Consider the following 26,211-nt stretch of genomic DNA (forward strand, 5'->3'; position numbering starts at 1 on the left):
CAAATATAGAAATTAAAGTACAACGAATGTGCCATTATAGTTTCCTCCGTTTTTGAGAGTGTGATACTCCAAATCTCACAAGTCTGGACCTTGAGTTTAGAGAGGCTGATTCTGTGTGTGATGGGATACAGCCTGACGTGGTTGAAATCAGCCATGTTAAAGGAAGAAGCATAGCAGCACTGAGAGAAGCCAGCCAGCCAGGCAGAAAACAAAGCAGACAGCAACCAGCCACAGAGAGAGGGCCCCCTAGAAAACCTCCCTTCTGCACCACGGTTGAGCTCTATTCAGTTTTCAATTCAGTACTCCCAAATAAGTGAATTGGCATTCAACTGACTTCCTGAATTGACCCAGATGTAGACACAGTAGCCACAGAGACGGGTAAGGCCAGCCAAACACCCTGCACTCTACCTGGGGTCATCTCACCAATCTCGGTCTGTCTGTCTCCACTAACCTTGCTCATCAGCCAACACAGGACAGAGCAAAGTCCAGACAGTTGTCCTCCTAGTGGGGGGTGGTAATCGGACATACAGACAAATACGGAGAGACCAGTTGACACTATGGAATAGGCATACGGGTGAGGCTTAGTGACAATGACGACATAGGGACTGTTCACTCGTATGATTATGCTACATCTTAACTGTAACAGTTGAGAATAAAAAAAAAAGGAATTCATGTCTATTGAAAACAACTCATTTGGAAATAAATGTATTTACTTCATTTTTTAAATGCAATATTTAATACTGTACATTTCAGATGGACATAATATTATATATTAATATATTCCAAAATGACGTATATAAATATTTAGAAGACCAAAATAAACAGACAAACAATATAAGATTGTAATACAAAACATATTTTAAAAGCATAAGAAAACAGTAAGAGGGAGATGATTTGACTGGCTTGAGGGCGGCAGGTAGCTGAGAGTTCGAATCACCAAACCGACTGAAAAATCTGTCAATGTGCCATTGAGCAAGGCACTGAACCCTAATTGCTCCTTTAAGTCGCTCTGCATAAGAGTGTCTGCTAAATGACTAAAATTAAAAAATTTAAGTAGCTTTTGTGTCACCTTTAACATGACCATTACATTATGTTATGACACACAGAACAGAACACACCTCACACTCCAATAACAACACAGAGTCAAGTCAGAGACAAATACAAAATACAGACGACAACAAGAACATTGAGGGAAGACAAATAAGTGTGTTCACACTGTAAAAAAAAGATAATTCCATGTGCATAAATAAAATACCTCTCCAACTCTTTTTTAGCTGACCAACTGAATATCAGTGAGGGAGGGTGTCCAGATTGAGACAAATAAAAACAGCTCTTGGGTAGAGACGTGTTTGTGACAGGTAAGTTCCCAGCAGTAACCGCTTCCATTACCAGCATGTGTTTGCTAAAAGTATAAATACTGAGCCAATACTGTGCTTGGTCTCCCTCTCTGGTCTAACTCCTTCTGTGCAAAGAAATTATAATGTGCAAACTTCCAGCAGATATGACAGAGCCCTTGTACCATTAAAGTAAACCAAGGTTAGGTTAGGTTTTCCCTATTGCTTGAATGTAAACAGAAGGAAGGCCTGTTGGTTTGGAAGAGGCAGACAGACTCAACATAGTCTGAAGGGTAGGAGAGTGCCACTGTTGTCCGACTGAACTAAATAGCCCAGTGGCAGTCGCACTTTGTAAACAAACATATTTTAATAAAAACTCCTAGCACCTAAGATTCTCCTCAACCACAAAACAACAAGGGCAAAACCTTTAACTCAGCTGGGAAGTGGATGAATCATATAGGCTATGTTCCCCTTTTCACTGAAACGAAATACCTAAATAACAGAGTTGCCTGATTATAACATTAAGGCATGGAATGGTGTGAGTAACTAACGGTTGAGCTTCACCCACGTCAAACACGTGGCCTAGCAGCCGGCTTCACTTCCTCTTTCCAGAGACAGTCTTTTACTGTCAACTGTAAACAATGAACAGTCTGGGGTAGACTGGGTTACCAGGACCAGGCAACAACATATGTAATGACCACAACAACAGGATCCTGGATCCTGATCAATAGTAATACAGTACACTGGTATGTGGGACTAAGTCATGAGGGGGTGAACCCAAACACAACAGCCAGTCAGGCAACAGTGAAGGGGGGTTGGGTTAGGTTGGAAAAGGCAACTAAATTGGAGTATGGCAGTCAGGCTGAAGGGAGTTTGGGGTTGCAGATAGAGGTGGAGGGGAGGGGGGAACCTGCAAGGCACTGGGGGGCAGCTGGGACGGCGTGGGCCCTCCTACCACGTTTATCTCATTCTTAGCAGCCAGCGTGGGCAGCTCTATCTCCATGGCAACTGTCTGGGAAGACTCCTCCACCGGCACGAAGCCTCGCCTGTCAATCAAACTGACACGGGACAACATGGAGGAAACAGGTTAGTCAAATAGGTCAGGCTTCAGGTCAATTCAGCTTCCTTTTTAGTCAATTCAAGGAGTGATTAGAAATTAAACCTCAGAAAACAATGTGGCATTTTTAATTCAACGTTTTTTTTAACACTTCCTAAATGGACTGATTTGAAAAAAGAACTTACTCAAACCCTATCAAAGACACATTATAAACCATGCTGAGTCTCACCTGGGAGGCATGGGTCCACAGAGAACTGAGCAGCAGTTAGTAATGATGTTGTTATAGCTGTAGGGGTTACCAGTGTCCTCCGCCCCACTCTTCCCCGACCACGAGCCTTTGATCTGGGAAGAAGAGAGACACACAAGATTGACCATCAGTCCTCATCCTAGACTAGTTTTAGTTTACATGACACCAGGTTAAGCTACATGGCTACTTTCCATCTGCACGTTACTGGGAGGGTCACTTAACTGTTTAAAGGCCTAGTGCAGTCAAAATATGTGATTTTCCTGGGTTTTATATACATTTCCACACTAAGGTTGGAGTAATACTGTGAAATTGTTAAAATTATGAAAATGCCCTTATAGTGATGCCACCTTCCATGGTGGCATCAATGTGGTAAATTAGTTAATAGGCCAATAAGAAAGAGTTCCAAACCTCTCTGCCAATAACAGCTCATTTTCCATTTCCCCCTCCCCACTCAGACCACTCCCAGACAGTCCTAGCTAAATTCTTCCTTGAGAAATTGCCCTTTGCTAAGAAGCTATTTGTTTCTTTTTGAACACTTTAAATTGAAAACAATCACAGTAAGATACTTAATTGTTACCCAGAAATGATTTGATATTGAGATAAAAACAGCTGCATTGGACCTTTAAAGTGTATAATACCTATATGTTTATTATACATATCCCAGAAGAGACAGAGACATCACACTCATTGGCATTTACTCACATCTTCATTTGTGGTCAGGTTAGAAGCAACCAGGTAGGTATGGAAGCCTGAGAGGCCCAAGATGGACCAAACTGAAAATAAGCAAATCACCAGCTCCACAGCAGTGCAGAAAGAAAAGTCAAGGACAACATTGATGGTTTGAGTATTTAAATATCACCAGAGATGTCAGCTGAACAGACAGATCGAGAGACCCATTCTTATTCTGCAATACGGCCAAGAAGCTGAAGTGAATGACAGTTTCGTTACCCTAACACCGAACTACTCGAATCAGGAAGTGGTATTATGAGGGGATCAGATCGGTAACCCTAGACACACAGAGTCCTGGTAAAAGGATATCTGGCTGGACTCTCCTGAAGAGCAAACATCAGGCCTCTCCCTCCTTGTGCCCCTGAGGACAAAAAATTTGGAGATTGTTACAGAAAACCATGACAGGATGATAATCAGGATCCACGCAACAGTTCCATACAAAATCACAAGCCATGGCAGTGTCTGCTATGTAGGCTACGTACTCAGTGCTAGATGTGTGGCGACGCAGCCAAAGATGAAGACTGTCAGGAAGGATAGAGAGACGATGAAGGTGTAGAAGAAACGATAGTTCCTCTTCCCAACACAATTCCCCAACCAGGGACAATGGTGGTCGAATCGCTCTGGAGGACAGGAAGAAAGATCGAGGAGGAAGAATGAGATTGAGGAGGAAGAAAATGTACAAATATCTACAAAGGACATCCCACTGACATTGAGGCCAAGCTCTCAAGCCCCTTTCAATAGGAAAATACATTTGAATGAAATGTAGATACGTTTTATTTAAATGAAGAGGCCCTGCTTTCAGAGTTGATCAGCATCTTTATGGAGGAGACCAACATTAATAAATCCTCTTTATAAGACTGATAAATAAAGACTGTTCAACAAAACAATCTCAGTAACAGGCTGTGTAGTATAGTCTAAATAATTCAATCTAATAAATATCAGTGTGTCCCTCTGTCTGTGTCCCATGTTGAACGCCCCCCTCTGTCACTGGTCCTTACCCACACAGTTGTCACAGAGGGAGCAGTGGGAGGTGCGCGGTGGCCGGAACATCTTGCAGGTGAAACAGTATTTGAGCTTCACTACCTGCTGGTTGATCATCACCTCCTTGGTACGGGGAGGGGGTCGGTAGGTGGAAGAGCCAGAGTTATCTGAGAAGGAGAGAAAGACAGGGAGGACATATCAGGAGATATAGTACACAAGGTATGTGTATGCGTGTGTATTACTATCCTCATGGGTAACGGAAATCCCCAAGATTCCTCACAAGGATAGTAAAACAAGGAAAATTCTCCTATTTTAGGCTTAGGGTTAGAATTTGGGTTAGGGAAAATAGGATTTTGAATGGAAATCTATTTTTGGTCGCCACTAGGATAGTAAAACCTATGCTTTGTGTGTGTGTGTGTAATATATATGTGCCCATGTTGTGATCCAGGCAGTTGTGGCCTTAGGCCTAATTGCTGGCGGAGTGAAGGCCATTAAGGGGGCGTCACGGGGGAGGCAATCAATCAACACAGGCTCTGTGTAATGTATGAAAGTGTGCTGCCTGCCTGGCAATCCCATAGGCTGCGTTTAGACATGCAGTCCAATTCTGATCTTTTTTCCCCCACTAATTGGTCTTTTGACCAATCAGATCTTTAACTTTTTTTTTTTATACTTTTGGTGCCACACAATGAAATCACTATTTAAACCACAACCCCCTCTACGTGAAGTGAGTTGCCACTCTACAAAGAACCAGAGAGAGAGAGAAAGAGATGGAAAGAGAAAAAGAGGGAGGGAGCGAGCGAGCGAGCGAGAGAGAGATGTTAGTGGCATCCCACTGCAAATGGGCCTGTGTCCATTAATTTTTCACACAATTAAACAGCAGAGGCAACTACCCACACAGCAGACTGACCATCCACACAGCAACAAGCAGTGCCATAAACAGTTCAAAGACCTCTATCCATCCACCCCCCATCCATCCATCAATCAATCAATCAATCCATCCATCCATCCATCCCTCCATGCTCAGTCAGAAGAGACTATGTGTGTGGTTCCCTCAAGGGAGGAGGAAGCCTGTAATTATGGAGGTTCAACCATTTGTTGGCTGAATAATGCATTGCTTCAACAACAAAAAAAAAGCAGGAAACTAGCATATATGTTGCTACTACAGTGTCTCAAAAACCAGCGCAAACAAACTGGTGATAAAAGGTAAAAAAGAGACCAGAATATGGAACAGGAAAACAAATGCAGTCACTTGGGCAGTGTAGGTGAACGTGTACACAAAGCTGGGAAAGTGAGTGGGAAAGGAAGAATGTTCTTTCAGGTGTGTATGTGTTGCCCTTACCGATCTGCTTCTCAATGTCTGCGGCCTCGTCCGGTGTGGCCCGGGGCAGGATGCCAGGGTCAGTGAAGCTGGTCTGCAGGAGGGAGATGACCACAAACACAAACAGCACTCCTCCAATCGCTGGGATGAACACGGTCAGGTGCTTCAACAGGAAGGGACAGCTGTGATGACAGGACAAAGAAAAAGAGGACTATATTCAGCAACAATTAAAGTGGACTACCTTATATGAAAACTAAGGTTGCATTTACAAAGGCAGCCCAATTCTGATCTTTGGCAAAATAACTGATCTGATTAATCAAAAGACCAATAGGCCCCTTTCTGTGTTTGCAAACATTGCCACAAGAGGGCGATGTGCGTGACATTTGCAGAAACCCCTCCCTGCTAATACGTAAACCGCTAGTTACAAATACCGCTAGTTACAGATGCAGTAAATCTGTGTGGAGCTCAAATGGTGAGCTTAAGTATTTGTTTTTCACAATGTATTCCGAATATTACTGTGCATTATCAGCACAAGTCCGGGGGCACTTCTCCAGAAAAATCACATTAAGCAATACTCCGAGTTGCTATTCACAATTTCCCCACCGTGGGGGACAAAAACTGGGAAGTTATCATAGACAGCCAGCTAAAAAGCCTTATTTACATGTTGCTTATGAGTGTATTACACACTACTTTTGGATTATAAATTGGATTGTAAGTCTTGTATGAATGTTATGCTTAATATAATGTATGTGTCATCGTCGCCAATCAACTGCATTTTACTTCAAAAACACTTCAACTTCAACCAGTAAAATGGCTCTTTGGCTAGCTTTGCTACAAGCCTGTCAATGAGCGTCAGCATTCTAGCGAACAACTGCTGCATCCAAAATAAGTATTTTGCAACTCTCACAACCAAATATAATCTTAGCAACTGTTCAAGCAATAATCAAAACATTGTAAGCCTATGAGAATCCCCCCAAAAAATGTTTTTTTTTAAATCAAGAGCTTATATCAGTGGCTGATAATACATGGCGCTGACTGACAATGGGTGACATCCTGCTTTCTTTCCGCAACCAGAAATCGTGTGCATCCGGCGTGACGTCAGTTTGTCGGGTACTGAAAATAAAAATCTGAATTGGGCTGACTGTGTAAACGCAGCCTAAAGTGTTTTGTGTAGCCTGCCTTCATTCAGGTCATTTATCACCAGGACAACTAAAGAGGACAATATTGATTGCAGAGCACTGCAGCAACATTCAGGACCCTGACTAACAGTATGAAAAATGTATGCACTCACTAACTGTAAGTTGCTCTGGATAAGAGCGTCTGCTAAATGACTCAAATGTAACTGTAACTACATGAAGGACTAGTTCTCATTTTCAACATGAGAAACTGAAAATGTTGTCAAACCAGATTGACACACACACAATAGTACAATATTGCAATAGAGTTTCTCAACCACCCAGAGAGGATCTGGTTTTAAACAACTTTCCCTTTTTAATTACACCTGTAGCATAGTCTCAGGAGATGTAACACACATTTCAGCAAGACACCTGTAGGAAGATGTAATGACATTTTCTAGCATTAAAACTATTATTATATTGTTGTGACCAGAATCTGCTGTGTTGTTTAAACTGCTAGACACACAACCAAACTTACCATGGTTTGTTGAAACCTGTGTGGCATTGTCTTGGCTAGGGCAAACATTATTTTGTTTCAAAGCAATGCAAAAGAAAACGAGAAATTGTGCTTACTCGAATACAAAGAACAGTACAGTGGTGACCAGAATAAGGCTGAGGGTGAGTGGTAAGACACCGCTTTGCTGAGCCACGATGATCCGTCCATCGCAGTAGAAGCGATTCTTGCCGGGGAAAACTTCCCATTTTCTCCGTGCAGTTTCCCCCTTCTTCTCTTCCTCAACAACAACGGGTTGCGGCGGCAGTGTCGGGGTTGGCGTTGAAAGTGCCTGCGGGTCGATTTGCTGGTATTCGCAATTTTTCATGATTTACGAAAAACTATGCTGTGGCTACTTTTGATCTCTCCCCAGTTTTGGGCGTCCAGAGCAGAGGAGCTGGTTAGTGCTTGCCACCGCTATCTTGCTAGTTACCTAGCTATCTACATAGGCAGCAACTTGCTAATGATCTAGCTAATGTTAGCTAGCTACCTAACTTGCTAACAATAACATCGACTAGCGCGTTGCCAGTAACGTTAGCTACAAACATGTTCCAGTACCGGTAAGTTAGAGTGGAGCATGTCGTCATTGAATCAACAACATTGCCACCAAGCGTATCCAGTGTATGCAAATAATGTCCCCAAAATATACACTCCCTGAAGAGAACAATTCGACTTTGATATAATCCATCATATCTGGCTATCAATCAAGGTAACTAACAGCTGTGTGTGTGACCCGATTACATTTCCAGTGACCGCTTAGCTGGCTAGGCTAACGCGCTAGCTAGGCTAATGCTAACTAGTTAGCCCAAAATTCAGTGATGAACAGACTAACGTTAGTGAATGGTAGCTAAGTATAAAGCATATCCTATGCACAGCATCCAAATGGGTATTAGTACCATACCAGGGTTCTGTCTGATACGGACAGTTCAATTTGATCCTATTTGAGACCACCAACTCCTACACTTCCAGCCAGGCAGATGAAAGTGATGTTGGAATTTCCCGGTGGTGATGTTGACAGATGAGGGCTTTCGTCGGAGTTTTCGTGACTACGAATTGACGCTAATCAACCGCAGACCGTCTGTTATACTAAGAAACATTTTCATCGAAATATCTCATTTATGTTAGTCTACGGTCAGGAGCACTTCTCTCCTATCATCCAGCGTTATGACCGAGAGGAAGAGGCGAAGCGAGAGGATTTACTCCACCCAAAATCTGTCCGCGTGAGATAAGCCCTTTTTCCCCCACCTGACCTCACTCGCCATCCCATGTATTTCCATTTCCATTGTTAAAGCGGTCACTGGGCTATCTTGTAAATATAATAGATAATCTTTGGTTATGATCGCTATGGAATGTTTACGACACATTCAATAAACGTACGGTGTTCATGATTTGCTGGCAAAGAATGACGTCAATATTTGTCCTTACACAGTTTTCTTTCATGGTCTATGTTTACACCACAGACACGTGGAAACCTTTAGTGGGTTAGTTACCAGTATCTTTGCTTACACCTCAAAAGGCAAAATCCAGGTAGTCTACTTTGTATTATTATCATATTAACCATATTAAATCATGAAAAAGTTACCAAATAATGTCAATGCAAAATTACTTTTATTAAGCCTAGATATTTAGAAAACTAAGTTTCTACAGTTCCATTAGTTGACTGTTGTCACTACTGTCCCTCTGTGGGGCTTGGGTTGGTGTGACTGCTGGATGACATGAAGTCTGGAGAATCCCCCTGGAGGCGCTTACACAACAAATTCTCAGTGACCTCAGAGGCTGCCAGGGATGTGTTTGAGGTGGCTGAAGAGGGGCTTGGAGGCTTGCTGAACATACTGTTGTTGCTCTTGACTGGACAACCCAGCTGAGCCACCATCCCACTGCTTCTACTAGTGGTCCTGGAAATGTCCAAGTCCATGGAGCTGACCACCCTTTTTTAGAGAATAAGGGAAGAAAGAATATAACTTTATTAGTCCATTTTGCAAAGGATATTCAAAATGTTCTCTGAAACCACCAGCCCTTCAGTTGCAATTTCAGTTCCCACATTTTCATTGCCCTGCCCAGGATTTGAACCAGTGACCTTCTAGCTACAGGTCTGCCTCTAACCTTAGGGATACTTACCTCTTGGCAGCCTGGAGAGGTCGGATTGTCCTCCTGTTGTCCTCTTGGACAGGCGTATTATCCTTCTGGCTGTTAGTGAGGGTGGGGCGAGGGGGGGGGGGGTTGGCACCAGTGTTCTGGTATTCGTACCCAACTTCACAGCAGAAGCTTTGCTTTCCTTTGTATCTGTGGAAAGAAAAATACATCAGGATTTTATGAAATAATATACAGTAGCCTAAAGTATATTTTGCACCAAATTCTATCTAATATGAGGTGTGATGAATATCATACAGGATCGATAAAGGTATTTAGGACTCCTACCTGAGACTGCATCAACTGGAACCTGAAAAGCACTATCCAGAGACAAGGAGCTAATGATGGATTTGGCCATCAATTTACACAGCATACCAATCAGCTCCTCCCATTTCAGTTTGCTCCGTGGCAAGAGCTCGGATGGAGACTCAGTAGTGAATCTCCTCTGAACACTGTGGCCTACACAGGTTCTCTGTGAAGGCCTAGAAGAGATAATTATTTTATTTACATTTAGGAACCATGACATAGTATCAATAGCGACGAAGGCTGAATTATTTGTTTTTATTATACATTTAATAACAAAAATAACATGAACTAGATGGTAATTGTACTTCAAGTACAATTGATGGGACTGGATTCAACTCTTTAAAAGTATTATTGTGGTAGTGGTAGAATATTTACTTTAATATTTAAAGCAAAGCAGTTTTAAAGTATGTATGGTTTTGGAAAACGTTATAGTAGTGGTGGTGACTGGTTATAGTAAAACAATTAAGTAGATGAAAAGTTAGAATAGCCTGAACATATGAAAGTTGGTTTGGTGTATCTAGCTTGAACAGCTCAAGAGTTACTGTTGATTCATTACTTTATGCTAATTTAGATCATTCTACTTGATAAAAAAGTTAAAGAATTTGAAGTTAGGATAGCTTGAACATGTGAAAGTTAGTTTGGTGTATGTAGCTGGAACGGTTTAAGAGTTACTGTTGGTGGGTTACGTTATGCAAATGTATGCACATTTATATAGTTATTAGTTAATAAAAGTTTAAAGATTTTGAAGTTAAGATAGCCTGAACCGATGAAAGTTGGTTTGGTGTCTCTAGCTTGAACGGTTCAAGAGTTACAATTATTGTCTGTAGGTATTATATGCTAATATATGCACATTTAAGTAGTTATAATTTATAGCGAAGACCAGAGCAAGACCAGAGCTAGTGCGAGCCAGAGCTAGCTAGCTAGCTACGCCCAGGACCAGAACTGGACCAGAGCTAGTGCAGACCAGAGCAGTCGTTGTGGTCAGTAGTTGTGTAGTTGTGATCAGTAGTTGTGTGGTTGTGGTCAGTAGTTGTGTGGTTGTGGTCAGTAGTTATGATCAGCAGTTGTGTTGTTATGGTCATTAGTTGTGTGGTTCAGTAGTTATGTGGTCAGTAGTTGTATGGTTGTGGTCAGTAGTTGTGTGGTTGTGGTCAGTAGTTGTGGTCAGTAGCGGTCTGTAGTTTTGGTAAGTAGGTGTGTGGTTCAGTAGTTGTGTGGTTATGTGGCCAGTAGTTGTGGTCATTGTGTGGTTGTGGTTAGAATTTGTGTGGTTCAGTAGTTGTGTGGTCAGTAGTTGTGGTCAGTAGTTTAGTGGGTGTGGTCAGTCATTGTAATCAGTATTTGTGTGGTTGTGGTCAGTAGTTGTGGTCATTACTTGTGGGTAGGTAGTTGTGTGGTTGTGGTCAGGAGTTGTGTTCAGTAGCTGTGGTCTGTTGTGGTCATTAGTTGTGTGGTTGAGGTGAGTCGTTTTGTGGTTTTGGTCAGTAATTGTGGTCAGTAGTTGTGTGGTTGTAGTCTTTAGTTTTGTGGTTCAGTAGTTGTGGTCAGTCGTTTTGGTAAGTAGGTGTGTGGTTCAGTAGCTGTGGTCAGTAGTTGTGTGGTTACGGTCAGCAGCCGTGGTCAGTGTTGTGGTCTGTAGTGGTGAGTAGTTGTGGTCAGTAATTGTGTGGTTGTGGTCAGTAGTTGTGTGGTTGTGGTCATTAGTTGTGTGGTTCAGTAGTTGTGTGGTCAGTACTTGTGTGGTTGTGGTCAGTAGTGGTCAGTTGTTGTCGTCAGTAATTGTGTGGTTGTTGTCAGTAGTTGTGGTCAGTAGTTGTGTGGTTGTGGTCAGTAAGTGTGTGGTTCAGTAGTTTTGTGGTCAGTATTTGTGTGGTTGTGGTCAGTAGTTGTGGTCAGGAATTGTGGTCAGGAGTTTGTAGTTGTGTTGTTGTCAGTAGTTGTGTGGTTGAGGTCAGTAGTTTTGTGGTTTTGGTCAGTAATTGTGGTCAGTAGTTGTGTGGTTTTGGTCAGTAGTTGTGTGGTTGTGGTCAGTAGTTGTGGTCAGGAGTTGTGTGCCGTAGCTGTGGTCAGTAGTTGTGGTCAAACGTTTTGTTGTCAGTAGTTGTGTGGTTGTGGTCAATAGTTGTGTGGTTGTGGTCAGTTGTTGTGGTTAGTGATTTTGGTCAGTAGTTGTGGTCAGTAGTTGTGTGGTTCAGTAGTTGTGGTTAGTAGTTGTGTGGTTGTGTTAATTAGTTGTGGTCAGTAGTTGTTGTCAGTAGCTATGGTCTGTACTTGTGTTGTTGTGGTCAGTAGTTGTGTGGTCAGTAGTTGTGTTGTCGATAGTTATGTGGTTGTGGTCAATAGTTGCGTGGTTGTGGTCAGTGTCTAAATTACAGTTGTTGCGTGTGAAAACTGAAAGAAGTGCAATGAGAAGTGATCGGATGAAATATGAAGGGAGTGAAAGGTGGCAGTTGTTGTCCGAGCCAGTTGTTGCTAGTTAACAGTTGCCTTGGCTTGCCTGCTCCCTCCATTGCTAAAGCCAGTGTTAGAAACATGCTAACATACAGTACGTTTTTGCTTTGAAACTAAATAAATACTGCACTCTGACCCACAAAACTTATTTGCTAGATTCATGATAGTGTTGTGAGACCAAGCAAGAAAAGTGAACTTCAAAACGGAATGTAGTTATATTGGATTATGTTAGCTTCTGACATGACTTACTGCATCTAGAAATTGATTGGTAGAAGCTAGGGGTGTAACGATCCATCTACTACATCGATGTATCGATTTATATTCCTATGATCCAACTACATCGATCTGTGCTCGGCGAGTTGGCCTTTTGGACAACATATATCGATCTAACATCGTTTTAAAATGTAATAAATCGATTGTATCGATACTAGGAAATAACCCATTGGATTTAAGCACGTCAGACTTTATATGGATGTTTTTTCTTAGCACTTTTAATGATAAAGGCTTTAAACATTACTCGATTCAGTCTGCCTATCCGTGACGTCATCGCGCCAACAGCAGCGCAAAGGCGCAAAGACAACCAGACATAGCATGGCGGACTACAGAGGAGAAGCCGACGAGCGAGAAATTATCAAGCCACCATTGCGGTCCAGTGTGTGGAAACACTTTGGCTTTTACAAAGACGGAGATGTTCTAAATAAGTCGCTCGCTGTTTGTAGGATATGTAAAGGTCAAGTAAAGTACAACGGCAACACGACAAATCTCTCCAACCACCTACTAAGGCGCCATGGGATTTCACACAACACCGACCGTCCAGGCACCTCTTGCAGCGTTCCCGCTGCTACAGCAGCGAAAGGTAAAGTCAACTCTGCAGAAGCCTCAGGTCTCGCCTGCATGTTTAGTCAGAGACTAGGCCAAAACTCAGCTCGGGCGAAAAACATCACGGCAACAATTGCCAAGTTTATCTGCAAAGACATGCGACCCTACAGTGTGGTTGAAAATCTGGGATTCCGTGAAATGATTCAAACATTGGAGCCAAGGTACACAATACCAAGCCGACCACACTTCTCAGAAAAGGTTATTCCTGCATTGTACGAAAGTACTAAGAATGATGTGAAGCTGTCGCTTTCTCAAGCTGAACGAGTAGCGATAACGACAGATGGCTGGACGTCATGCTCAAATCAAGGGTATGTGACAATTACCTCTCATCACATTGATCCGGAGTGGAAAATGAAGACCTTTGTTCTGCTAACCAGAGTTTTCAATGAAGCCCATACTGGTAAAAATATTGGCGCGTTACTGCGTGAAGCCTGCATGGAGTGGAAAATCTACGACAAGAATCCTGCCATCGTCACAGATAACGCCAGGAATATGATTGTGGCCGGTGCAGAAGCCCAGTTCAGTCCACACATTACCTGCTTCGCACATACACTCAACCTTGCCTCGCAGAAGGGTTTGGGGGTGGACCGTGCTTCCAGGTTGTTGGGGAAAGTGCGAAAAATTGTTGGATATTTTCACCGCAGCCCGATTGCATGTCACGCCCTACAGGAAAAACAAACTCTGATGAATTTACCAAAACATAAACTGATCCAAGACATAATCACCAGATGGAACAGTTCATTCGAAATGCTTGAAAGTTTTTTGGAACAACAGCCAGCTATAATGGCAACTCTGATGTCCAAGGATCTACGAAAGGGGGTCACAGATGTAGGCACGCTGAGTGAGAGTGATATTGCCAACATGGATGACATTGTTCAGTTGATGGGTCCTGTCAAAATGGCAACCACTGTGATGTGTGAAGAAGACCAGCCAACTCTCTCTGTAATTGCTCCTCTTCAAGCAAAACTGCTGAAACACCTACAGCCATGCGAAGACGACTCAACCCTGGTTGCAGAGATTAAGAGGGTGATGGCCAGTGACCTCTCCACACGCTACAGAGGCACCCAAGATGCTCTCAACATAGGTAATTAATTTGGAGTCTTAATTAAAATCAACTTGGTTAATATTTTAGGTTATTAGACTGTATTAATTTGTAAAATGCCACACCTTTGCGTTTTCAAGTTTGAATTTGAGTTGTTTTTTCATATGGAAAAGTAAACAAGATATCTGCAATACAATTCTTCGTTCATGGTGGCCTTACATCATCACTGTGCCACATTTCTTTTAAACATACTAAAGTTTAATCTTCTGATTATTTTGTGTATGAGGAGGTGGTCATCACTTGCAATTTCAGGTCAACTTAATTTAATAATGCAATGAATGCAATATTCTTGTTCTTTAAACAGCATCAGCGTTGGACCCGCGATTTAAAGAACTGCCCTACCTGGAAAAAGAGGACAGAGAACAGGTCTACACAAAACTGGTTTTTGAGGCAGAAGTGTCCCACCAGGTAACTATTCTCTCCTCTTTCCTCTGCTCTTTTCTCTTCTCCCCTTTCATTTGTCCTCTCTCAAATCTCATCTGTTCTTTATCTTCCTCTAAATTTATGTGTGCAGTATTACAGAGCAGAAATTTGAACAGTTCACACATTCTTACATCAATAGATGCAAGCAATGGGAAATCAGGAGGAAGACGAGGGAAGCTCAAGCACAAAGCTGTCAGGATTCAATGAAGAGACAACAAGTGTGTTTCATGTGATACCAATAAAAGATTGTTGTTGTTTTGTATTAATGAGAAACATGACTATATTTGGAAATATATTTCTTATATTGTAGCTCCAAATGAGTCACCTCCTTGTAAGAAGAAAGCCTTAGATGCGCTGTTTGGCGATTCCTTCACCCAAAGAGAAAGAAAATCCACAAGCGAGACAGCCAGAGCAGAGGTGTTAAAGTACCGAGCAAAAGATGTGTTGCCTTTGACTGAAAATGCCATGAAGTGGTGGAGATCTCAGGAGAAAGAGCTACCTGTACTTTCCACCCTTGCTAAACGGTACCTGTGCATTCCAGGCACCAGTGTGCCAGCAGAACGAGTTTTTAGTACTGCTGGCGACATAGTGAACGCACAGAGAAGTGTTCTGCAGCCAGATCATGTTGATCAGTTGATATTTTTGAAAAAAAATCTGTAGTCATTGAAGAGTAGCCTAGTAGGTTACACTTGATCTTTTGTTGAATATTGTTTGTTTATTAAAATGAGAGTAGTAGCAGGTTCATCCACTGCTCATTCAACCTGAAGAAATGTTGGTTGCACTTTATTGTTGATATTAATACTGTATTTGTATTGTAATGTTGAAAAACAAAAGCAGAAGTAGCAGGTAAACCTACTGTTAATTCAACCTGAAGAGATGTTGGTTGCACTTTATTTTTGATATTAATACTGTATTTGTATTATAATGTTGAAAAACAAAAGCAGAAGTAGCAGGTAAACCTACTCTTTATTCAACCTGAAGAGATGTTGGTTGCACTTTATTTTTTATATTAATATTGTAATATTTTTATGTTGAAAAACAAAAGCAGAAGTAGCAGGTAAACCTACTGTTAATTCAACCTGAAGAGATGTTGGTTGCACTTTATTTTTGATATTAATATTGTAATATTTTTATGTTGAAAAACAAAAGCAGAAGTAGCAGGTAAACCTACTGTTGAAATGTTGGTTGCACTTACTGTACTTTTATTGAAAATGTATTGAATATTGAAAATGAGATCAGACAATTTTAACTTCCTGTTAATTCAACCTAAAGTGTTGTTTGCACTTTATTCAAATAAAATGTGAATGCATTTGCCATTCATTGTTGTTTACTTGTTTATTTATATTCATAATTAATTGATACCTGATTCCATTACAAGAAACAGGAATCTAGGAAACTTCACCTGCACTGTCCAGTATCCAGGAATTTATTTCAGTCACACTGGTTGAAATTTTGGCTAAAAGGTTACTGAATCGATTTCAAGTCACTGAATCGTTTCGGATCGTATCGTTCTAAATGAACCAATATGTCACGATCGTCTAATGAGGAGGACCAATGCGCAGCGTTGAAGGTGAACATATTATATTTATTAAATGATCACACGATCAAAACAACAAACGAAAAACGTGACGTCTATGGTTACAACACAAACCAACACGAACAAGAAACCACAAACACAAAGTGAAAGACAGACAGCTAAATATGGCTCCCAATCAGAGACAACCAGCTGACACTCGTTGCCTCTGATTGGGAGTCACTCAGGCCAACATAGAAATCCAAACATAGAATTACACACCCTGGCTCAACATAACAGTGTCCCCAGAGCCAGGGCGTGACAGTACCCCCCCCTAAAGGCGCGGACTCCGACCGCGCCAACTAAATACCACAGGGGAGGGACCGGGTGGGCACTCCGCCTCGGCGGCGGATCCGGCTCCGGGCCTGATCCCCACTCCCTCTCCAACCCCCCAAAGTACCCCTGGTCCGGTCTGGCCCCGCTGGCCGGAGCTGGACTACACACTGATGGAGCGGATTGCTCCAGCTCCGGCGTAACGCATCTGACCGGTGCCGGACCAGGCACCAGTGGAACAGGCACGGGCCGTGTCGGACCGACGACACACACCACTGGCCTGGTGTGGGGAACAGGCACGGGCCGTGCTGGACTGACGACGCACACCACTGGCTTGGCGCGGGGAGCAGGAGCGGGCCGGACAGGGCTGACGATACGCACCACAGACTTGGTGCGGGGAGCAGGAATGGGCCGGACTGGGCTGGCGACGCGCACCACAGACTTGGTGCGGAGAGCAGGAACGGGCCGAACTGGGCTGGCGACGCGCACCACAGACTTGGTGCGGAGAGCAGGAACGTGCCGGACAGGGCTGACGAAACGCACCACAGACTTGGTGCGGGGAGCAGGAATGGGCCGGACTGGGCTGGCGACGCGCACCACAGACTTGGTGCGGAGAGCAGGAACGGGCCGGACAGGGCTGACGAAACGCACCACTGACTTGGTGCGGGGAGCAGGAATGGGCCGGGCCGAGCTGGCGATGCGCACCGTAGACTTGGTGCGAGTGGCAGGAACAGGCCGGACCGTACTGGGAACACACACCACTGGCCCTACGTGGGGATCAGGAACAGGCCGGACGGGACTGGCAACACACGCCAGTACCTCTCGCCGTGCCTCCACATCTTCCACCCCCTATTCGACCAGTGGCCCCCTTAACCTGGTGGCCCCCTCTGCCAATCCGCTGGGCCACTCTGCCGCGGTCTCCTGCTGGCCCGTCGTCCACGGCGTTAGCCCCCCCCTAAGAATTTTCTGGGCTTCACTCCTACCCGTGGCCAAGGTCTCCATGTCCCTCGCCAGCCGTTCGCCCTTCTGCCACAATGTCAAGCCCTTCTCTTCCTCACTCGGCTTGACCCAGTCGAGGAGGCGAAGGAGATCTGTTAGGGATCTCCCTGGCGATGGCTCCTGGACACGCTGCTTGGTCACATCTTGGTGGTTTCTTCTGTCACGATCGTCTAATGAGGAGGACCAATGCGCAGCGTTGAAGGTGAACATATTATATTTATTAAATGATCACACGATCAAAACAACAAACGAAAAACGTGACGTCTATGGTTACAACACAAACCAACACGAACAAGAAACCACAAACACAAAGTGAAAGACAGACAGCTAAATATGGCTCCCAATCAGAGACAACCAGCTGACACTCGTTGCCTCTGATTGGGAGTCACTCAGGCCAACATAGAAATCCAAACATAGAATTACACACCCTGGCTCAACATAACAGTGTCCCCAGAGCCAGGGCGTGACACAATATCGTCCTTGAATCGTATCGACAACCACGAATCGTGATACAAATCGAATCGTTGTTAAAACGAATCGTTACACCCCTAGTAGAAGCTATTCCTAATATTGTTTCAGTTTTGAAAAGCAGAGAAGTAGAGGAAGATTTCATACCCTTCATGTGTGTGGTCAAAACAGCAGTTGTTTGGGGGAAATGTGGTAATGCAGTTACTAAAACAGCTGTATCGTTAGAACCGTAACGGATATCTTGGTTCCGTGAACAGAATTCAATAGCAGAGAGGTAGATGAAGATGTCATACCCTCTAACGTTTTGCTAACTTGTTGGGGAAGTGGTCAATATGGCAGTTGTTTGCAAATAAGTTGCAGAAAATGTTGATGCGGTTACTAAAACAAACTTTTTATCAGAATAAGATTTTTTGTTCAAATGCCAGATTTGAATAGCAGAATATAGGAAGATGCAAACGCTCTAACCTTTTGTCTAAGTTGTTGCAAAGTCGTCAAAGTAGCTGATTTGTGTCAAAAGTTGCATTATTGCATTGACAGTGCATGTAATATTGGAAGCAATGATGTCACAGTGGGGCCTTTTAGAATCTTGAGGAAATCCCATGTAAGCGGATGGAAAACAAAAAGGAGGACAAAAAAATGTATAACTTCAATAGGATAAAATATATATAAAAGTTGTATAAAAGCACACTATTCCAGACCGATCTGCACGTTTTAAAGTTTGAATGATGTGTCTAGCTTAAATGGTGTAGGAGGAGGAGCATTCCAAATAATAATAAGAAAAATGCATGTCGAAGACTTAGAATGGGACTTTGCTTCATTAAAAAAATGTAACATGTATTTTCTAAATAAATAGAGAAATTCCTCTGTCAATCTTACCAGGATCCTTTTCTGGCTGAGGACTGGAAGACATTGCCCACTGCTGGGGACTGGTAGAAGTAGACATTGCTTCTCCTAGTTCTGGGAGGGACACCCACTCACCCGTCAGTTTATGCACAAACTTTCCGCAGTGGTTTCTAGGAGGTTCACGGAGAACCTGGACATTTTAGCCTTGATCTTGATAGGGCGCTCCTGGTTAACATCACTGATTCTGATTGGACCACAATTTGTGACCATTGCCCCAGAGACATGAGTGAGATTGTGAGGCGCTCTATCAACTAGGTTTCGCATGCTTACTAGGCCTGACAACGTGGCAACATCCTGCCGCTCACAGCTTTTAGGAGATAGCACATCCTTGGCCATCTTCTGTGGGGTTACATTCATGCTGATGGAATGGGACGGCTGCACCCTGGTCTCCATAGTGGGTGATCTGATGGTGGAGATTTGTTGTTTCTCTGTCTTGACATTCTTTGGTGGTTCAGCAAGTTTATCTTGTAGACGAGACATGGTGGATAATAAGGGAGTGTTGAGGCAGCCTTTGACTGGAGCAGTAGACCCCTGCTGGGGAGGCTTGGTGTTCGCCTGAGGTTGATGGCCCCCAGTCACATGTTTAAACATGGTGTCAGAGATAGTTGTGGACATGCGATCAACTGCCCAGGTGCTGCATGCCTCATCACCTGTTCCGTGACTCTTAAGTGACTGCAGAATCTCCATGAAAGCACATTCTACCTCGAGGCAGCTCTCTGCCATCTTCTGCACCAAGTGCTCTCTGGGGTTGTGAAATGATTCCCCATTGGTGACGAAACTCCTCAGCTTGGTCACAATCATCTCCAGAACCTCCCTATAAACATTGTGAATCTTTGATCCATGTGAGGCGGCCTGCTGGCTGAGCCCTGGATGGCTGACGGTCATGGCTCTGACAAAGTCCCGAAGGCTGGTCATCAAGCAAGTGGTCTTGCTGCTACCTGATGCCTCTTTGAGCTTCTCAACCACATTGGAGCTGATGTCCATGGCCACAACCGAAACCACAGCTCGGCACCTCAGGTTGTTCAATGAGATGCTCTTGGCCAGGGTGTTCGACGATGACCATCTCTTCTTGGGCACGAAGTAAGACTTGGACCTCAGCAGGTTGGTGGACAGATGTTCAATGATATCGCTGATGGGTTTCACTGTAGCCTCCTGCAACTTCATCTTGAAGCTGTCGTCAGTATGAGGCACATATGTTTGGCTAGGTGCCACCTGTAGATCTCCAGTAGTGACCATCTTGTGGTTGTGCTTCTCGAGCAGGACCTGGATGACATCACAGAGCTCTCTTTGGCCTGTCTGCTGTGGTCGTTAGCCTGATCCAGCCACCCATGGCGTCTCTGGATGGTCTGCAGCACCCACCTGACTACTCTCTGGGCCTTCGGATCAACTGACTTCAATGATTTCAGATCAGCCCTCTTGGGGATGTAAAGCACAGGGATCTTCGGAGTTGTCCTGAGGAGAGTATTGAGAGCTGGGCGTGATCGCCTTCTTGGGGACAATGATTTCTGGCCACCCGCAGACTCGTAAAGGTCATCGTCATGGTGCATCTTCTGCATGATAATGTTGATAATGCTGTTGGCATAGGCCATTATCTCCCTGTCTGACAGATCCTTTTCGTTGAGCAGCATAGGGCTTTGGGACCTCAGGGTGCTGGCCTGGCCTCCTAGGAGCTTACCAGGTGGGTCAGATGGGCGTTGGACATGGATCTCCTAATCCTGGCCGCCGGACACGCAGCACAGGGACTCAATGCTGGGCCTGGACCCTGGGGTGGCAGAATAACTGCTTAGTCTGACCTCTGGTATGGAGGAACTGCTTGTTCTTTCCACTGGACTAGAGGTAAGACCTGGTCTGGATTCTGGGCTTGAGGGAATACACACCGTGGAGTCTGGGCTTGAGGTCATACTTGGTCGGTACTCTGGGCTGGAGGTAAGACTTGGCCTGTCCTCAGGGAACATGACCTCGTGGCCCTCCCCAGTCAGGACATTGATCACCTTGAATTGAATTGAATACACTTTATTTAATACACATGCATACATCAGAACACATAGACCAAGCACTGATGGCTGGTGGAACAAGTACAATAGATCCATAGAATCAATAGAATAAACTATGCATTAAAACAAGGGACAGTACAATACATGACCTTGTCTAGGATCTCATCAACCTGGTCCGAGGACAGGGCAGCGCTCTTCAACATGCTGATCATGGGGAACATCGAAGGACCACCTTCATCATTGTCTGATGATGACTGAGATAGCTCAGGGCTTCCATGGCTGCCGTGGCTGTGTTCAGTCTTCTCAGCATGTGCATTCTCAACAGAAACCTTTGCATCCATAGTTTAATTATTTGCATCAATATTCTCATCCTTAAATTCTATCTTGGATTCTATTTTCTCATCTCTGACTTCCATCTTGGACTCTCCAGCTGTTAGAATAAGCTCATAGCTCCTGCTGATATTCTCAGATATAGTATTGTCTTGTTTATCTGCATTGATCTCAGCATTGTCTTCTTCTTCCATTTTAGTGTCAATGTCCAACCCCTCAGTCAGCTTGACCTCTGTCTCAAAACTAGCCTCTACGTTTGCCTCTTGGGTGTCCCTCTTGGTAATCTCAACTACTTCAGTCTTGACCATCACATCTGCAATAGTCTCCACTTCCTGAACTTCAATCTTGGCTGTTGTACTTGCAACAGTGGCCACCTCCTTACTTTCAGTCTTGGGTATCACATCAGCAATAATCTCTACTTTCTTTATCTCCAGTTTAGCCATTGTATCTTCAATAGTCAGAAGTTCAGTCTTGGCTGTTGTGTCTGCAATAGTTGACACTTCCAGAAGTTTGCTCTTGGCTGTTGTGTCTGCCATAGTCGCCACCTCTGTTACTTCTGTCTTAGCCACTCTATCTGCAACAGTCTCCTCCTTCTTAGCTTCAGTCTTGGGCATCGCATCAACATTGTTCTCCACTCCCCTAACCCTCCTCTCACCACTACTATCTCTTGATGCAGCCTCAACACTCTTGGAGTCCCTCTCAGCCTTTTCCTCAGGACTCATGTTTCTCACCCTTCTTCCGTCCCTATTGTTCCCCTCGGCCTCTATTTATCCACGACTCCCTTTATCACCTCATGAATAACGGCTTCGACCTTCACTAGCTCTCTCTGTGTTTTGCTCTCTCTGTGTGTTCGTGCCGTGAAAGGAGGGGTTTCTTTGTCTGAAAGCAATGGCTAGCTAGTATGCTAACTATTCTAGCTAACTAACTGGCTGAATACGTTGACGACGGACTCGCTCAAGCTGTCGGGACTAACCCACAACGTTAGACACGGACACGAACGATCTGCTTGGCGTGTTGACACATTGGTGGTTTGTTGTGGCCGAGTATTGGTGCTAAACCGTGTTGTTGGAGTCCGGCATGCTAGCTGGCTGTGGCGTCTTATGACTAGGTGCCCTGGACGGTTTTCACGGAAGAATACTGTACCTAGTTAGCTAGCTGAATAAACTAAGTTAGTCTATTCCTAGAAAACATTGAACCGCTGTAGTTTACAACAATTATAGTTTCTGAGGTGGAAGTTGGGAGAGTTATATTTGGGTGTTGTGGTGCGGGAGGCCCCGCTCTCTCCTTTCCCAGATGTTTAGTTCATTTCATTCCGATCTCCTTTGCATTATTGTAGCCATTTTCTGCAGCCTGTCAACTATGCCTCTGTCTATCCCTGTTCTCTCCTCTCCGCACAGGCTATACAAATGCCTCACACCGCGTGGCTGCTGCCTCTCTAACCTGGTGGTCCCTGCACGCACCACCCACGTGGAGTTCCAGGTCTCAGGCAGCCTCTGGAACTGCCGTTCTGCTGCCAACAAGGCAGAGTTCATCTCAGCCTATGCTACCCTCCAGTCCCTCGACTTCTTGGCGCTGACGGAAACATGGATTACCACTGAAAACACTGCTTCTCCTACTGCTCTCTCCTCGTCTGACCATGTGTTCTCGCATACCCCGAGAGCATCTGGTCAGCGGGGTGGTGGCACAGGAATCCTCATCTCTCCCAAATGGACATTCTCTATTTTTCCCCTGACCCATCTGTCTATCTCCTCATTTGAATTCCATGCTGTCACAGTCACTAGCCCATTTAAGCTTAATATCCTTGTCATCTATCGCCCTCCAGGTTCCCTTGGAGAGTTCATCAATGAGCTTGACGCCTTGATAAATTCCTTTCCTGAGGATGGCTCACCCCTCACAGTTCTGGGGGACTTCAACCTCCCTACGTCTACCTTTGACTCATTTCTCTCTGCCTCCTTCTTTCCACTCCTCTCCTCTTTTGACCTCACCCTCTCACCATCCCCCCCTACTCACAAGGCAGGCAATACTCTTGACCTCATCTTTACTAGATGCTGTTCTTCTACTAATCTCACTGCAACTCCCCTCCATGTCTCCGACCACTACTTTGTATCCTTTTCTCTCTCGCTCTCCTCCAACACTCCTCACTCTGCCCCTACTCAGATGGTAATGCGCCGTCGCAACCTTCGCTCTCTCTCTCCCGCTACTCTCTCCTCTTCCATCCTATCATCTCTTCCCTCTACTCAATCCTTCTCCCTCCAATCTCCTGATTCTGCCTCCTCAACCCTCCTCTCCTCCCTTTCTGCATCCTTTGACTCTCTATGTCCCCTATCCTCCCGGCCAGCTCGGTCCTCCCCTCCAGCTCCGTGGCTTGATGACTCATTGCGAGCTCACAGAACAGGGCTCCGGGCAGCCGAGCGGAAATGGAGGAAAACTAGACTCCCTGCGGACCTGGCATCTTTTCACACCCTCCTCTCTACATTTTCTTCATCTGTTTCTGCTGCTAAGGCCACTTTCTACCACTCTAAATTCCAAGCATCTGCCTCTAACCCTAGGAAGCTCTTTGCCACCTTCTCCTCCCTGCTGAATCCTCCTAACCCCCCCATCCCCCCCCCCCCCCCCCCCCCCCCCCTCCTCCCTCTCTGTGGATGACTTCGTCAACCATTTTGAAAAGAAGGTTGACGACATCCGATCCTCGTTTGTTAAGTCAAATGACACTGCTGGTCCTGCTCACACTGCCCTACCCTATGCTTTGACTTCTTTCTCCACTCTCTCTCCAGATAAAATCTTGCGACTTGTGACGGCCGGCCGCCCTACAACCTGCCCGCTTGACACTATCCCCTCCTCTCTTCTCCAGACCATCTCCGGTGACCTTCTCCCTTACCTCACCTCGCTGATCAACTCATCCTTGACCGCTGGCTATGTCCCTTCCGTCTTCAAGAGAGCGAGAGTTGCACCCCTTCTCGAAAAACCAACACTCGATCCCTCTGATGTCAACAACTACAGACCAGTATCCCTTCTTTCTTTTCTCTCCAAAACTATTGAGCGTGCCGTCTTTAGCCAACTCTCTTGCTATCTCTCTAAGAATGACCTTCTTGATCCAAACCAGTCAGGTTTCAAGACTGGTCATTCAACTGAGACTGCTCTTCTCTGTGTCATGGAGGCTCTCCGCACTGCTAAAGCTAACTCTCTCTCCTCTGCTCTTGTCCTTCTAGACCTGTCTGCTGCCTTTGATACTGTGAACCATCAGATCCTCCTCTCCACCCTCTCCGAGCTGGGCATCTCCGGCGCGGCTCACTCTTGGATTGCATCCTACCTGACCGGTCGCTCCTACCAAGTGGCGTGGCGAGAAGCTGTCTCCGCACCACGTGCTCTCACCACTGGTGTCCCCCAGGGCTCAGTTCTAGGCCCTCTCCTATTCTCGCTATACACCAAGTCACTTGGCTCTGTCATATCCTCACATGGCCTCTCCTATCATTGCTACGCAGACGACACACAACTAATCTTCTCCTTTCCCCCTTCTGATAACCAGGTGGCGAATCACATCTCTGCATGTCTGGCAGACATATCAGTATGGATGACGGATCACCACCTCAAGCTGAACCTTGGCAAGACGGAGCTGCTCTTCCTCCCGGGGAAGGACTGCCCGTTCCATGATCTCGCCATCACGGTTGACAACTCCGTTGTGTCCTCCTCCCAGAGTGCGAAGAGCCTTGGCGTGACCCTGGACAACACCCTGTCGTTCTCCGCTAACATCAAGGCGGTGACCCGATCCTGTAGGTTCATGCTCTACAACATTCGGAGAGTACGACCCTGCCTTACACAGGAAGCGGCACAGGTCCTAATCCAGGCACTTGTCATCTCCCGTCTGGATTACTGCAACTCGCTGTTGGCTGGGCTCCCTGCCTGTGCCATTAAACCCCTACAACTCATCCAGAATGCCGCAGCCCGTCTGCTGTTCAACCTTCCCAAGTTCTCTCACGTCACCCCGCTCCTCCGCACACTACACTGGCTTCCAGTTGAAGCTCGCATCTGCTACAAGACCATGGTGCTTGCCTACGGAGCTGTGAGGGGAACGGCACCTCCGTACCTTCAGGCTCTGATCAGTCCCTACACCCAAACGAGGGCATTGCGTTCATCCACGCTCCAAGCTAGTTCTTAGAATTTGGTTGAGTTTTCCTTTTTCCCTAGGGATTTCTGGGTGTACTACACTATATACAGCTCTGGAAAGAATTAAGAGACCACTGCAATTTAAAAGAAAATCAGCATCTCTACATGTATGACAGCCATTCCATTCCAGTGTCTGTTGAATTCCAACACAGGCACACCTCATTCTACTGAATTAGGTACTAATTAGGTGATCACATGAACCAAAAATCTTATTTAACAAGGATAAGTATAAAATCCACTGCTGTGGTCATCACTATCCTCTTGCAATAGGACCAGCTGGATGGCAAAAACAGTGCTCAAAAGTAAAATTAATCCAAAAATAACTATTGACCATGCCAAAAGAGTTGAAAAGGAAAGTTTTGAGTGAGGAAAAGAAGGGTTCAATTCTGGCTTTACTGGCAAAGGGATACAGTGAGCGTCAGGTTTCTTCCATCCTTAAAATGTCAAAGACGTCAGTTCATAATAATAAATTGGTCATTTAGCAGACGCTCTTATCCAGAGCAATTAGGGTTAAGTGCCTTGCTCAAGTGCACATCGACAGATTTTTCACCTAGTCGGCTCGGGGATTAGAACCAGCGACCTTTCGGTTACTGGCACAACGCTCTTAACCACTAAGCTACCTGCCGCCCCATAAGAACAAGGTCAAGCAGCAGACATTGGAGACAACAAAGCTACAGACCGGCAGAGGGTGAAAATGACTCTCTACTGACCGGGATGACCGCCAACTCATTCGAATGTCACTCAACAACTGTAGGATGACATCAAGTGACCTACAAAAAGAATGGCAAACGGCAGCTGGGGTGAAGTGCACGGCGAGAAACAGGCTCCTAGGGGCAGGGCTGAAGTCGTGCAAAGCTAAAAAAAAGCCCTTAATCAATGAGA

The 26,211-nt window shown here is 44.9% G+C and overlaps 1 protein-coding gene and 1 long non-coding RNA gene across 2 annotated transcripts; one reads left to right on the top strand and one right to left on the bottom strand.

The window, feature by feature from the left end:
• Nucleotides 1–797: 797 nt before the first annotated feature.
• On the bottom strand, nt 798–8,683 carry LOC311132166 (palmitoyltransferase ZDHHC18-B-like). The gene is made up of 8 exons (XM_084165386.1): nt 7,415–8,683; nt 5,688–5,848; nt 4,366–4,515; nt 3,850–3,987; nt 3,677–3,728; nt 3,341–3,443; nt 2,621–2,733; nt 798–2,392 (listed from the first exon to the last, which is right to left on the bottom strand). Exons 1-8 carry the CDS (start codon nt 7,660–7,662, stop codon nt 2,173–2,175), a joined length of 1,185 nt encoding a protein of 394 aa, XP_084021512.1. The 5' UTR covers nt 7,663–8,683; the 3' UTR covers nt 798–2,172.
• Nucleotides 8,684–13,810: 5,127 nt separating this feature from the next.
• On the top strand, nt 13,811–15,978 carry LOC311132321. The gene is made up of 4 exons (XR_014613510.1): nt 13,811–14,184; nt 14,507–14,610; nt 14,765–14,843; nt 14,936–15,978. It is a non-coding gene; the product is annotated as an uncharacterized lncRNA (long non-coding RNA).
• The last annotated feature ends 10,233 nt before the right edge of the window (nt 15,979–26,211 follow it).

Source organism: Coregonus lavaretus (assembly GCF_964263955.1).
Source record: "Coregonus lavaretus genome assembly, chromosome: 7".
Lineage (NCBI taxonomy): Eukaryota > Metazoa > Chordata > Actinopteri > Salmoniformes > Salmonidae > Coregonus > Coregonus lavaretus.

Coding starts and splice junctions, on each gene's coding strand:
- LOC311132166 (XM_084165386.1), bottom strand. CDS start 7,662: ATGAAAAATTGCGAATACCAGCAAATCGACCCGCAGGCACTTTCAACG. Junction 3,444..3,676: donor CTTCAGGAGAGTCCAGCCAG/ATATCCTTTTAC, acceptor TTCTTTCTGCAC/TGCTGTGGAGCTGGTGATTT. Junction 2,734..3,340: donor ACCTGACCACAAATGAAGAT/GTGAGTAAATGC, acceptor TCTTCTTCCCAG/ATCAAAGGCTCGTGGTCGGG.